At 40.4% G+C, this 14,217-nt stretch overlaps 2 protein-coding genes across 4 annotated transcripts in view; both read right to left on the reverse strand.

The window, feature by feature from the left end:
- ACCSL (1-aminocyclopropane-1-carboxylate synthase homolog (inactive) like) overlaps nt 1-1,765 on the reverse strand; it is a 160,515-nt gene extending 158,750 nt beyond the window's left edge. The window contains exon 1 of the mRNA XM_021083163.1: nt 1,645-1,765. The gene's annotated coding sequence lies outside the window, so the exon portion shown is untranslated. The remainder of the gene's footprint in view (nt 1-1,644) is intronic.
- Nucleotides 1-14,217, reverse strand: part of ALKBH3 (alkB homolog 3, alpha-ketoglutaratedependent dioxygenase) — a 39,299-nt gene that overhangs the window by 20,829 nt on the left and 4,253 nt on the right. For all 3 annotated transcript variants that reach the window (XM_021083167.1, XM_021083168.1, XM_003353890.4), the window contains exons 5-8: nt 13,330-13,377; nt 10,923-11,026; nt 9,078-9,166; nt 1,645-1,854 (exon numbers count right to left, since the gene is read on the reverse strand). In XM_021083167.1, the coding sequence (XP_020938826.1) occupies nt 1,645-1,854; nt 9,078-9,166; nt 10,923-11,026; nt 13,330-13,377 (451 nt within the window). The remainder of the gene's footprint in view (nt 1-1,644; nt 1,855-9,077; nt 9,167-10,922; nt 11,027-13,329; nt 13,378-14,217) is intronic.

Consider the following 14,217-nt stretch of genomic DNA (forward strand, 5'->3'; position numbering starts at 1 on the left):
GAAAGTTTCCGGGTAGGGGAAAAGGAGTGGGACAGACTGGGAGGTTGGGATGAGTAGATGAAAACTACTGCATTTAGAATGTATAGGCAATGAGACCCTACTGTATAGCACAGGGATTATATCCAATCATTTGTGAGGGAACGTGATGGAAGATAATATGAGAATAATGTATATGTTTGTATGCCTGGGTCACTTTGCTGTACCGCAGAAATTGGCACAATATTGTAAATAAACTCTACTTCAATAAAAAATAATTTTAAATAAATAATAGTTATATTGTCTTCAAAAAAAAAGTTTCTGGGTAAACAAAAGAAAAGAAAACCCATGGGAAGTTCCTTTCGTGGCTCAGTGGTTAATGAAGCCGAGTTTGTGGCTTCAATCCCTGGCCTCAATCAGTGGGTTAAGAATCGGGCATTGCTGTGAGCTGTGGTGTAGGTCGCAGACGCGGCTTGGATCCCTCGTTGCTGTGGCTCTGGCATAGGCCGGTGGCTACAGCTCCGATTAGAACCCTAGCCCGGGAACTTCCATGTGCCATGGGGTGTGGCCCTAGAAAAAGCAAAAAGACAAAAAAAAAAAAAAAGAAAAGAAAAAAAGAAAACCCAGTCAATGGAAAAATATACCAACGAAAGGGGCTCAATGGCATAAATGCAAAACAACACACTATGCTTTAAAATACCATGTCTGGAAACCCAAATACATGTCAGGAAAACAGCCCAAAGAAGTATATCTGATGAAGAACAGACACAAGCACTGGCTGCCTGATAATTATGTGGTCTGGATTAGGTCATACTCAAAACACAGCCTTGTGGGCCTTCCACACTGACTGGGTCTGGTTTGATGTTATAAGCGCAACGACTAGGAACCCCTGTTAGAAAAAGACACAAACTTTGGTAGAGGTCTGCTCTTTGCTTAGCGTTCCTATTGTCTTTCTACCTATTTTAATCCTAAAGTTCTATACTCTTCGACTTAAAAAACGAATAGCCCTCAGAACCCTCAAATGTCTTATAATATAGGTAAGAGCTGGGGTGGATAACTAACGTTATTATACAGTTTAGTAACTGCTTGTCTGAAATCTGGCATGAATTTCCTCTCTCTGAAAGAACTACAGATCCATCTGGATTTCTGGAGTAGGCTAAGAAAGCACTGAGGATGCACGTGACGCTCCTCACAGAACAGAGGTGACACTGCCGTGAAGAACACTGACTTAAAGACTCCTTTGGGGCATCTTCCTTGAGCCTCCTTCCTTTCCCTTCTTGCCCCCACTAGCTTGAACCCTGCCTTTAGAAGCCCTCCTTCCTGGCATTTACCATAATTCCAATTACTTGAGTCATCAGTAAAATCTGTCTGCTGCCTGCCTCCATGAGGACAGGGCCCGTGTCTGTCCTTCCAGCCGATGGAAATGAGCCCCCAGCACCCAGCATATGGGCAGGCAATTTCTGTCGCATAAGGAAATGAACCAATGGCCTCTTTGGAAGTCAAAGGTTAACCACGGGCTAAGGAACCAGTTGAAAACATTTCAGCAGCAAAACCCTTACTCCTGTCCTCTGAATCTGAAAATAGGAGCCTTTTAAGAGCTCAGTTTTTCTTCACAGAATATTAGGAGGCAGGAAGAACATAGAATAAAGAAGTAAAGAGACTACTCACTGGTGGGGGCTTCTTTCTCATCTCAAACATGCGAGTGGCACCAAAACTGAGTGAAGCAATGATGGGGCACCTCCCCAGCGAGGGCTCGTCATCACTATGCCAGTCCACGCTGTCCTTCTCATTTCGGTAAAGATTGCAGAGCAAGGAGTTGAAGGTGTGGCCAGTGTTCTGCTCGATTTGGTTCTTTAGTGTGAGCAACACAGGATGCCACTGCAATCAACAAGCCAAGAAAAGGGAGAGTCAGTTCACACAAGACACAAGGTGGCAGCCACATGGAAAAATAGAAAGTGCAAAATCAGTCACTTTATAAACAAGGGCATGGAAGGAGCAAACCACCTGAAATGAGTAGTTTAATTCCCTCTGACTATTTCTACTTTGAAGCAAGCTGATCTCTGCAATTTTATTAAGGTACTAAATTTGGTATAGTAATGTCCTGAGGACCAGGCCTATCTACCCAACTCACCCTTTCCATGTTAAATACATTACCCTCGCAGAGAAACAACTGCCAATACACTTGGGGCGGTCGGTCACCTGGGGAAGGCACTGGGGTGGCAAGTGGAGCAGCAAGCCTGGTTTGCCATCACAGCTGATGGGCCCTGAGAGTTAGCAGATGCAGACTGAGGTCTGAGGAGTGAAACAACTCTCTGGGTGGCCCTCTGGTCCATTCCTATTTTATCCTGAATGGCAGAACTGCTCTTTAAGACATTTAATATTTCCAGAGTGGCTAACTTCCTAAAAACAGAACCTGGAGGGAAAAACAACCTACAGAATGGAACACAACATGGCTGCGCATTATGGATTTAAACAGAGTGCACAGTCCTGCCTCCTGAGTACTGAGCTCACTTCTGTAGTTGGTATTCGGAACTCATCATCTTGCCACGTATACTCTGGGAAGCTATGACCCCTGACCCTAGGTCGTACTCGGGAGCTACAATCAGCATAGCTCGTACTGGCTCTTGTTGGAAGTCTATTTCTTGCCTCTGAGAAACCTCAAGTGCTTTACAGAGCTTCCTGTAGGACAGTGGCTCTCACATGGCTATCAAAAATTGAGGACCCCAAAGAACTTCTGTTTACATACACTATAGCTATGATATTTGCCATTATTAAAAATAAAACTGAAAAAATTTAATTTTTGGTTAATTCATTAAAAAGTAACACCCCATTACATGTTAACCTAAGTATTATTTCATGAAAATTTACTGTTTTCCAATACAAAAACCTGGTGAGAACAGTGGCACTCTTTTGCAAATCTCTTTAATGTCTCGCTTAATAGAAGAGAGTTGACTTTAGTATCTGCTTCTGCATTCAATCTGTTACAACATGTTGTTTTTGTTGAACATTTGAAGAAAACTGGCTTCACACAGAGAGTAGAAAAAGGAAGAACCTTTTATAGCCTTTTCAGATTATTGTAGATATTCTTTGATATTACACCGAAACTCAACAGGTACTATCTTCTTAAAGGTTAGATACAATGTGGAATCTGAAACCATATCAGTAAACTTTTTCTTTTTCTTTTTTTTTAGGGCTGCACCTGCAGCATATGGAGGTTCCCAGGCCAGGGGTCCAATCGAAGCTGCAGCTGCCGACCTACACCACAGTCACAGCAACACCAGATCTAAGCCACGTCTGAGACCTACACCACAGCTCACGGCAACACCAGCTCCTTAACCCACTGAGCGAGGCCAGGGATCAAAGGCTCATGGTTCCTAGTCGGATTCGTTTCTGCTGCACCATGACGGGAACTCCCCTCGATAAACATTTCATATTAGCACATCTAAATCCACTGATCCAGCTTGCACTTTGAAGGGATCTTTTAATGTCGCGTGATTTTGTAACATCGAGCATTAGTCTTTTGGAAAATACTGGTTCACTGCATATGCCCTCACTGTTGACACATTTCATTATATAATATCAACAAAATCACCTCTATTAACATGGCCCCTCACCTCTTTGGAAAAAGCTAAGTGATGGGAAGAGCTCAGGCTCAGGAGGTGGGTATGAATTTTTCTAAAATTCCTTTATTAGAAGATTCCTTTATTTTTCTTAAATTCCTATTTCCTTGAAACCTCAACTTTTATCATAAGTAACAAATTCTATCCATCATTTTCATCCATTTATGAGAAAACGTCTGCCGAATACTCAGGTCTGAATGATTAGTTTGTTCTTACAAGTGATTGTTCTCACAAGTAGAATGGTCCATGATAAAAGTAGCTAGCTCAGCTTACAGCTTAAACAATCACACAAGTAGTTTTCAACAACCATCATACTTGGTTTGTAGCAAGAGTGCGTTATGTATACTTCCCATTTCATCAAATGATTGAAAAAGATCAAGATTTAATAAAATCAAGGGGAATTCTTAAATGAAACATGTGTGTGTGTGTAATATATACACATATATTTTCTTTTACTGGAAGTGCAGGGGTAAAGAAAATAATGATTAATAGTAGTTTGGTGACAATGCTTGATTCATGCTAAGGCACCAGTAGTTTTATCCACCATTACTTTTGTATCACCAGCGCAAATTCAACACAGTGAAAAATGTCACCTAGCCTTAGTACTTCGTAAAAATAATTCTGACCTTGTGGATTCCCAAAAAAGGATTTCATGGACCTCCTCCAGGGATCCATAGATTCCACTTTTGTTTGTTTGTTTTTGCTTTTTAGGGCTGCTCTTGTGGCAGTTAGTTCCCAGGATAGGGGTCAAATCAGAGCTGCAGCTGCCAACCTATGTCACAGCCACAGCAACTCAGGATCCGAGCCACGTCTACAACCTACACCACAGCTCACAGCAATGCCGGATCCTTAACCCACTGAGCGAGGACAGAGACCTAACCCACATCCTCATGGATATTAGTTGGGTTCGTAACCTGCCCAGCCCCCACAGGAAATCCCACAGATTCTACTTTTAAGAACTGCTACTTTAGAGAACCCCCTCAAAGTCCATGGCCTACGTTTGACAGTGAAGGAATGGATGTTCAGTAAAAGAAAGGTATTATTACTATTAGGTATATTCCATGACTACTGTGAGGGAAAAATTCCGGGAGCATATGTGGGAATCACTCAGCTTTGCTGTAAGGTGGAAATCATACGAAAAGCTGATATTCTTTGTTATGGATATCATTATTACATTCTAAGCAGAGAATTTTATTTATTTAATTGAAGTAACACTGGTTTATAACAATAGAAGTTTCATGTGTATAACATTATATTTCTACCTCTATATACAACAAGCTCATCCTCAAAAATCTAATTTTCATCAATCATCATACAGTTGATCCCCTTCATCTATTTTGCCCTCCCTTCTGTCCCTTCCCCTACTACTCTGTCTTTTGCATCTACAAGTTTGGTTTGTTCATTTATTTTATTAGTTTTTTTTTTTAAATATTCCACATGAGTTAAATATATGGTATTTGTCCTTTTCCCTTCTGACTTATTTCAGTTAGCAGAATATACTCAAGGTCCACCTATGGTCTCACAAAAGGTAAATTTCTTCTTTTTTATGGCTGAGTAGTATTCTAATGTGGTGTGTGTGGCAGGGGCGGTATCTATCCATTCGCCCACTGATGGGCACTTAGGCTGTTTCCACATGTTGGTTACTGTAAATAACGCTGCAATGAACACAAGGGTGCACATATCTTTTCAAACATGGGTAGATAATCAGAAGGGGGATAGCTGGATATGGTAGTTCTTAATTTTTTGATGATGAATCTCTACACTGTTTTGCATAGTGGCTATACCAATTTAAATTCCCACCAACAGTGTATGAGGGCTCCCTTTTCTCCATATCCTCACCAGCATTTGTTATTTCTTGCCTTTTTGATAACGGCCATCCTAGCAGGTGTGAGGTGATATCTCACTGGGGTTTTGATTTGCATTTCCCTAATAATTAATGATGTTAAGCATCTTTTCATGTCCCTGTGGTCCATGTGTATGTCTTTTTTTGGAAAAATGTCTATTCAGCAACTCGAAGCAGAGGATTTTAAAAAATAAAAAGCCATAACAACAAACAGAGCTTAAATAAATAAAACAAATGTTATTAAATTAACCTATGCCCAAGAGAATAAATTTCAAAGTGAAATTCCGTAATAATGTTAGCAAGATGTATTTTCCATTTATTTTACAGCTTTAAACTTATCTTCATTGGGATAAGGATCAGATGTTATTAGGATTATACACTTAGCAAAAATCGCAAGGATGTAGAGGAGGATGATAGCTTTTCAAACTGTGACTGAGAAACTAATTAGCACTTCCCTGACTTGCTTAGGGACAGAGCACTGCGATAACACCAAGTTGGCATTATGTTTCTAAGTGGGTATATATTTTTTCTTGGTTATTTTTGGTGGTGAAGTAAGGAGGAAAGGAGTGAAAAGGGAATAATGATCTAGAGGATTAATTTAGACTCTCCAACCAATACTCTATATACAGATCCCTCTGAACCAAACGTCTACATTAAAATTCAGCGTCATCTCACCATGTAGTGAAGACATTCTATCCTTAAAAGACATTTGAGGAAAAGAGTATGAGAAAACATGAATCACAAAAATAAAAGAACCTATTCAGTGGATTTCAAACAGTGTTTTGTAGAGAGCTAGGTTCCACAGAGATGCCTCTGGGATCACAGCAGGAGAAAGGAGAGGTCAAGCTGGCGGGTCGACCAGGGAGTCGAGGCACATTTTCATTTTCACACACTGGGTTCATATAAGATTAATTTGAACAAAGACTAAAACTTTAATTTCCTGTGACTGAATCTGCCCCTATACTAAGGGATACTAGGCTGAAGGTAATAAAAAATTTTAAATTAAATTAGTACCCCAACACACACACACACACACACACACGCACTAGCAAATTCCCCCTTAAAAAATCTGAGAAAAGGGCATCTCTTTTAATTTTGTTCCAGATGGTATAAAAACTCAATCTATTAGCAATAAATAATAAATACAAAGTTATGAACCAGCCAAATTCAAATTAAGAATTCTAATTTGGGAGCTCAGCAGAAAACAAATCTGACCAGCATCCATGAGGATACAAGTTTGATCCCTGGCCTTGCTCGGTGGGTTAAGGATCTGGCATTGGTTTTTGGGAGATGTGGTGTAGGCCAGCAGCTGCACCTCTGATTCGACCCCTAACCTGGGAACCTCCATATGCTGTGGTTGCGGCCCTATAAAGACCAAAAAAAAAAAAAAAAAAAAAAAAAAAAAAGAATTCTAATTTGACTACCTCAATATCCAACAAAGAGGCCTGCTTGAATAAACTACATTATACATAGACTATGAACTACTACTTATCTATTCAATATAATGTTGTAAAAGGGCATTTAATGACACTAAAGTATATTAATGATATAGTAAAATGCCGTATATATATAATTGGTTTTATTTTTATAGAAAAATTCTCTACATATGATTGTCTAAAAAAAAAAGATTCGGGAGTTCCAGTTGAGGCTCTGTGGTAATGCACATGACTAGTAACCATGAGGACATGGGTTCGATACCTGGCCTTGCTCAGTGGGTTAAAGGATCTGGTGTTGTCATGAGCTGTGGTATAGGTTGCAGACAAGGTTTGGATCTGGCGTTGCTATGGGTGTGGCTGTGATCTGACTGCAGCCTGGGAACTCCCATATGCTGTGGGTATGGCTCTTAAAAAAAAAAAAAAAAAGATTGGAACCAAAACATGAGGCAGAAGTGTTACCCAAAATTTTAATATTCTTGGCATTACCATTGTGGCTTAGTGATAATGAACCCGACTAGTATCCATGAGGATGCAGGTTTGATCCCTGGCCTCACTTGGTGAGTTAAGGATCCAGGGTTGCCACGAGCTGTGATGTAGATCTCAGACATGGCTCAAATCTGGAGTTGCTGTGGCTGAGGTGTAAGCCAGTAGCTTCAGTTCCTATTTGACCCTGGGAACTTCCATATCCCACAGGGGTGGCCCTAAAAAAAGACCAAAAAAATTTAATATTCTTCATATTTATCTATAGTGTCTAAATGTTCGATAATAAATGCTTACTACTCACATTATAAGAAAAGGATGGTCATTTTAAAAATTCTTCTGAAGAATTGTCAAAATGTCCCTAAACATAAGTGGCCGCTCTACTCAGCAAATCTTATGTGTCTTAAAGCAGTTCTTGATCAAGGGCAATGCTCAGCAGATGTGTGGCAGTGTCTAGAGTCACTTTTGGTTGTCATGACTGGGTGAGGGGTGCTTCTGGCATCTAGTGGCAGAATTCATGGATAATATTGCTAAACATCCTACAGGGCACAGGACAACCCCAACAAGAAAGAATTATCCAGCTTAAATGACAATCAGTAATATTAGGCCAGAATTATCCAGCTTAAGTAATAATATTATCAGTAATACCAAGGTTGAGAAGTCTTGTTCTAAAAGATTAACTAGACTGAATAAGAAAGAACTTCCTCCCCACAGGCTGTTTAATCCTCAACTTCTCTGCTATGGCTGTTGACAAGAAGACAACTAATTCTGACAGAAACACGGCCAGCAGTCTATGCTGGACGGACCTCATTCAATTCTCTTCATGGTCCCAAATCAGATATTAAGAGTCTCACACTTCCCTGGATCACATTTTAAATGCAGCCATAGAAACCAAAGCATACGACTATCTATTCACATGAAAAAGCCACGTTCCCTTCAGTCAATATTTTATCCTTGAACATCTTAGCAAAATAGTTTATGATTACAAATTACCAGAGGCTCTACAATGTGTCACATTTCTCTTTATTCCAGTGCCATAAGCGAAACTCCATTTCCTTCAAAGTCTCTTTCAGTAAAAACATATTATTATTTGCCAAAGGCAAGATTCCAGGGACTAAACAGAGAGCTATTTCTTGGATCTTAATTCCGTCATCTGGACAAGCTTAATTTATATACTACAATCCTTTGTCTGTCATGGAAATTTTTAAAAACAAAAGAGGCAGTAGAAACAAGCCAAAGCAATGATAAGCTAGAAGTCTAAGAACTGCAGCCATAGAATGCATACAAAGTCAACAAGAAAGGCACTGGATTTTTTCACAAATGGCAAAAGAGCTTGAGAAATGGAAAGAAACATTCTGACCTCAATGTCCAGTCATAAGGATTTGTTCCCCCAGCAAATGTGTACCAGGATGGACACAGAAGGGCTACAGTCAGAACAGCTTGGTGAAGGGGGAGATTAGGAAAAGAAATGATTCATTTTTTTCTGAAACCCTTGAGTCTGGTTCTAGTTTATTTTAGTTCATTTTTTTCTCATCCTCTGACTCGATGTGGATCCAAAGCACATCAAGGGGCATGAGCACAAAGACTCAGGGTTTGAACCCAGAGGATTTTTTGAGCTAGGAGCCATCGAGCAGCTCTGCAAGGTAATTTATCATTTTATAGTACTCTACATTTATAGTATATAGTCTATAAAGTCATACCAACAACAACATTCCAACATACGTGAGGATTTGGTTCCATAGTGATTCTTGAGTAAGTGTAAGGAAGTTCTCCATACCATGCTGTAAGTCTTGGTTGCTGGTAAGTTACATCTAAGAAAGAAAATACAGGGCCTTTGAAACAGTTTAATGCTATTCAAGGTGTACCTACTGAGTGGCAACACCACGCCTTGCCATGTAGAAGAAGCTTTGAGAAATAGAAAAGAGCAAGGATGAGCTCTGACCCAAATTTCTACCTTCCTCTAGGGCGTGGGATTTACAGCTAAAATAGGGGTGACAAGAGAGAAGGTACACTGGCAGAGACAGTATGGGTAAAGCTCTGAGGTGAAGATGCGTATGACTTATTTGCATCAGTGATTGACATAAACAAGAGTGAGAGTCACACTGTGGAACAGGTTCAGATTAGCGAAGGTCTAAAATGTACGATATGGAGTCTGAACCCTTGTAGGCAAGAACCTGGGGCACCAACATCCACATAAGACAATCTGTTCACCCGTGTGCCACCACTGTATAAGCCCTTTTGATCCCAAATGAAGAAAAGTGCTCTGATCAACCAGCGCATGTAGCTAATTTTAGAAGTTATTTTGGGTTTTGGAGTTTTTTTTTTTTTTTTTAATTCTTTTTGGCTGCTCCACAGCATATGGAGTTCCCAGGCCAGTGATCAGATCTGAGCCACAACTTTGACTAACATCACAGCAATGCTGGATCCTTTAACCAACTGTGCTGAGCTGGGGATCGAACCTGCAACCTGGTGCTGCAAAGATGCCATTAATCCCATTGTGTCACAGCGGGAACTCCTAGTCAAAAGTTTTTGATGTGCAGTTTATTTGGAGAGGGAGTGACTCATCGATATGCTATTTTTCCTACAACTGATATCAACCACTACAAATAGAAACAGTAAGAATAAAAGCAGATAACATCCATTGAAGGCTTACTATATACCAGGCATTCTGGTAAGTACTTATCATGTGTTATCTCATTTAATTATCACAATAACCTTTTAAGATAGGTATTATTATCACCTCTATTTTATAGATCAGAAAACTAAGGATCAGAAAATGACTTAATTGCTAAAATTAACAATTACTTTGAAAGACAGAGCCAGCAATCAAAGCCAAGTCTGTCACCAAAAGCTCTGCAAAAGATACTGCTAGAAATTATGAGAAGGCTGCCCTGAAAGAGCAGAGTCTCATTCTGATGCCTGAGTCACAAAAATGCCAGTATACTTTCTTTGCCTTTTTCCTCACAGAAAATTTAAACTTCTCAATGTGCCGGAAAGGAAAGTCTATGCTAGAGCACAGACGCCCCCCAGTGACCACCTCTGGTATAGCAGGTTCTGTCACTTGTGGATGCCCACGGAGGAGCTTGTTCCAAGTCACGTAACCTGGACAAGCTCAGGAGCATACTACAGATGCAGAAGCTAAGGGACACTAAAATGAGAATCAAAAGCTGGTAAGAAGTACCACAAAAGAGCCTACACCAAATAGAATCAGAAAAAAAAGCTCTGGAAGTTTCTACGAAGAAAGAGGAAGGTTGGCACCATTTGAAGGAGTAAATAGTGAGCAAACACAAAGGGAGATAAATGTGTCAACCACAGTTCAGCCAAACCAAACCTCCTTTGGTTCCCTGAACTCCCATATCCTGCTATGTTCTGAGAACCACTTGCTGTTTCTTCTGCCAGAACACTCTTCCCTGTCCCCTTTGACAGGCTACTTCCTACTCATCCTTAGGGAACCAGTTAAGCTTGAATCTATTTAGGATGCTGTGGTGCAAAGAAGCAATGGTACTGGAAAACGTCCTGGAAAGGGAGACCAGGCAGCAACAACCGTGATCTCAGAGATCTGCTTACCCTCTCTGATGCCGGTCCTCTGTTTCCAGGGAACATCCCGACAAAGCTGTTCCAATACCCAGTCGGCTTCTTTTAAGTCAACAAAGCCAGGATACAAACACACCCTTGATGCAGAAAGAACAGTTATTAACTAAAGAGCACAGAACAAGATGGGTTAGACTCTAACCATCAGCAGAACAAATTAATCTGGATGATGCTTCCTTTGGTGGGTGGATAAAATCATCTCACCACACCTCCTGTGGCAAGCAGAGCTTAATATCACCCAGGTCACAATGCTCTGGATGTACAATAAATTCCTTCATATTAAGATAAATAAAAGAGGCAGTGAAGGATAAAGAGGTACATGGCAGCTTTCATAGATATAAATCAAATATTGCTCCAGCACTGCTTAGCTGTGAAACCTTAGGCAAGTTACTTAACCTCTCTGAAATTTGGTTGTGCTCATCTGTAACACAAAGATGATCTCCACCTCATAGGGTGACTGTGAAAAGTGACTATTAAAGTAACTAATAAAATACTTGGCCCTGTGTTCCTTTAACAACTGGTAGTCTTCTGAGACTATGCCAATTGCAGGGGAAAGTGACCATTGATAACTGCGTCAAAAGAAATATATCCGAATGAGGGGGTTCTTCCTCTCATTGAATAGGCACTTATTTCAACAATGCCAACTCAGCTCAAAATCTTTCTGGGCATCTTTCTTAAGAAACGTTCTGAAAGCTCATGGAACATTCTCTTCAACAGCCTTGTTGGTAGTAACATTTCACTCTTTGAAGGTGCATTTGATTTTTTAATAGTATAACACGTAGTTTATTAATTAATTTTAACCAGTTGCCCAATTTAAAATGTGTATATCTGAATTATTATTTTTTCCAATTTTACTGAGATATAATTGACCCAGAGCACTGTATACGTTTATAGAGTACAGCACAGCGAGTTGATTTACACATATTGTAAAATGATTTTTTAAGAGAGCCAAAGCTTGGAGTTCCCACTGTGGTGCAGCAGAAACAAATCCGACTAGTAACTATGAGGTTGTGGGATCGATCCCTGGCCTGGCTCAGTGGGTTAAGGATCTGGCATTGCTCTGAGCTGTGGTGTAGATCGCAGACATGGCTTGGATCCTGTGTTGCGGTGGCTATGACATACACCAGTGGCTACAGCTCCAAATCGATCCCCAGCCTGGGAACCTCCGTATGCTGCAGGTGTGGCCCTAAAAAACTAAACTAAACTAAAAGAGCCAAAGATCACCTGAAGCCATACCAGGTTAAAAATGAGCCATAACCAAAATAATGCAAACTGGTTTTCTTGTGCGACTATTAAAACTTGCTTTAAAAAGGAAGTTCCAAAAAGGTTTATAACAATGGCAGTGCCATTGGACTAATTACAGAGACTACAAGTCCAACTGCAACTCTTCTTAAGCAATTCATTTAGATATGTAACTTCTGATTATTTGTTTTAAATGTCTCATTATTTTATAGTGACATGCACTAAGGTGATGCTTCCAAAAAAAATTTTTTTTTTTTTTTTGGTCTTTTGAGGGCCACACCCGTGGCATATGGAGGTTACCAGGCTAGATCTAAGCAGCTGGCCTATGACACAGCCACAGCAACGCCAGATCCTAGCTGCGTCTGCGACCCATACCACAGCTCACAGCAATGCCAGATCCCTAACCTACTAAGCGGGGCCAGGGATTGAACCCGCAACCTCATGGTTCCCAGTCAGATTCATTTCCACTGCGCCACGACAGGAGCTCCCCAAAGTGTTTTTCAATGACTAATGCCTAACATACCCCAAATCACATATGCTTTAATTCTACTGAAATCTAACTTTATGTAACAATAACTTATTATATAATATATATAACATATGATTAATATAATAACATATGTAGTGATGCATATTATGTAATCTAATAATGATATAACCTATCACTCTCAGCATTGAAGCTGAGGCTAGACCCAACTCTAGGCTCTAGGAAAAAGTACTCAATCTCTCTGGAACTCATTTCCCCATCTGAAAAACTGGGGAAATAACGGTTACTATACATGACAGAGAGGCTACAAAAAAGTTTTGAAACTAGAAATACTGTATAAAAGGAGATATAATGGGAGTTCCTGTTGATGCGGCTCAGATCCCACATTGCTGCGGCTGTGGCAAAGGCCGGCTGCTGCGGCTGTGGTAAAGACCAGCAGCTGCAGCTCCAATTCAATCTCCTAGCCTGGGAACTTCTTCCATAAGCTGCAGGTGAGGCCCTAAAAAAACGAACAAAAAAGGAGATATTACCAAACACTTGCTCCCCATGAATTTATGGGGCAGAAGTTACCTACTTTAAGCAAGGGAGTAGAATATTTTAAGAGACTATAACTCAGTGGTAATTATAGTCCCTTTCCAGAGAGGATTTACTTACCTAGATATGCCTGTGGGTGACAGGCTGATTTCATACACACCTTCTTTACTAAAGAAACAAAGAAAACAGACTTATTAGTATCAGATAAATCAATATACTCCATGTAGTAGAAGGAAGGACTGTCCTTTGGAGTTCACAAAGTGCTAGCTCACCAAAATAATTCCATGGTAAGTGTGCATTATGAGGCAAGCACAGCCTCCCCTTCTTCTATCACTGAGGTAAGTGGCGAGATGGTGTTACATCATAAATGGCACTGGGAATAGAATCTGACAAAATCAGACCACAGAGACAAAGACTGGGATAAAATTAACTCTGGTTCCATCCCTTTATAATGGAGGCTGATATGGTGCAACAAACTATCACACAAAGGGGCACCAAATAGAGCACCCCCTTGGAGAGTCCTGGAACAGAGATACAGTAGACAGGTACAAGGTCCCCCAATCTAGCTCCACCTACTAACACTTCCCACGGACTCATCATCCTCAGTAATTACTGCTTGGAATCTCCTGAATACACCCCACCATGTACCCCATGCTTTCTTCTACCTACTGGAATGCCTCCCTGCCGTCCAGCACCCCCAGCTTTGGTCCAGGAGAAAATTCTAATTCATCCTTCAAAATCTCAGCTCAGGATCACCTTCTCTAAACCTTTCCTGCGTCTTAAGTGATTATGTAGTTCAAACCTTAAATATTACAGACAAGGAAACAGAAGTCCAGAGAGATGGCAATAACTTGCCTAACAACTAGTTATGTAGCTAACTAGTAGCAAGGCCACAACTACATACCCTCTTTGAAGGTACGATGACATGTGTTAGTTTCAAATTTTTCTAAGATATAGGTACGTCAATCTGCAAAGAGCCAGACAACGTAACAGATTGCTAATAAGCAT

The sequence above is a fragment of the Sus scrofa genome, chromosome 2 (genome assembly GCF_000003025.6).
Source record: "Sus scrofa isolate TJ Tabasco breed Duroc chromosome 2, Sscrofa11.1, whole genome shotgun sequence".
Taxonomy (NCBI): domain Eukaryota; kingdom Metazoa; phylum Chordata; class Mammalia; order Artiodactyla; family Suidae; genus Sus; species Sus scrofa.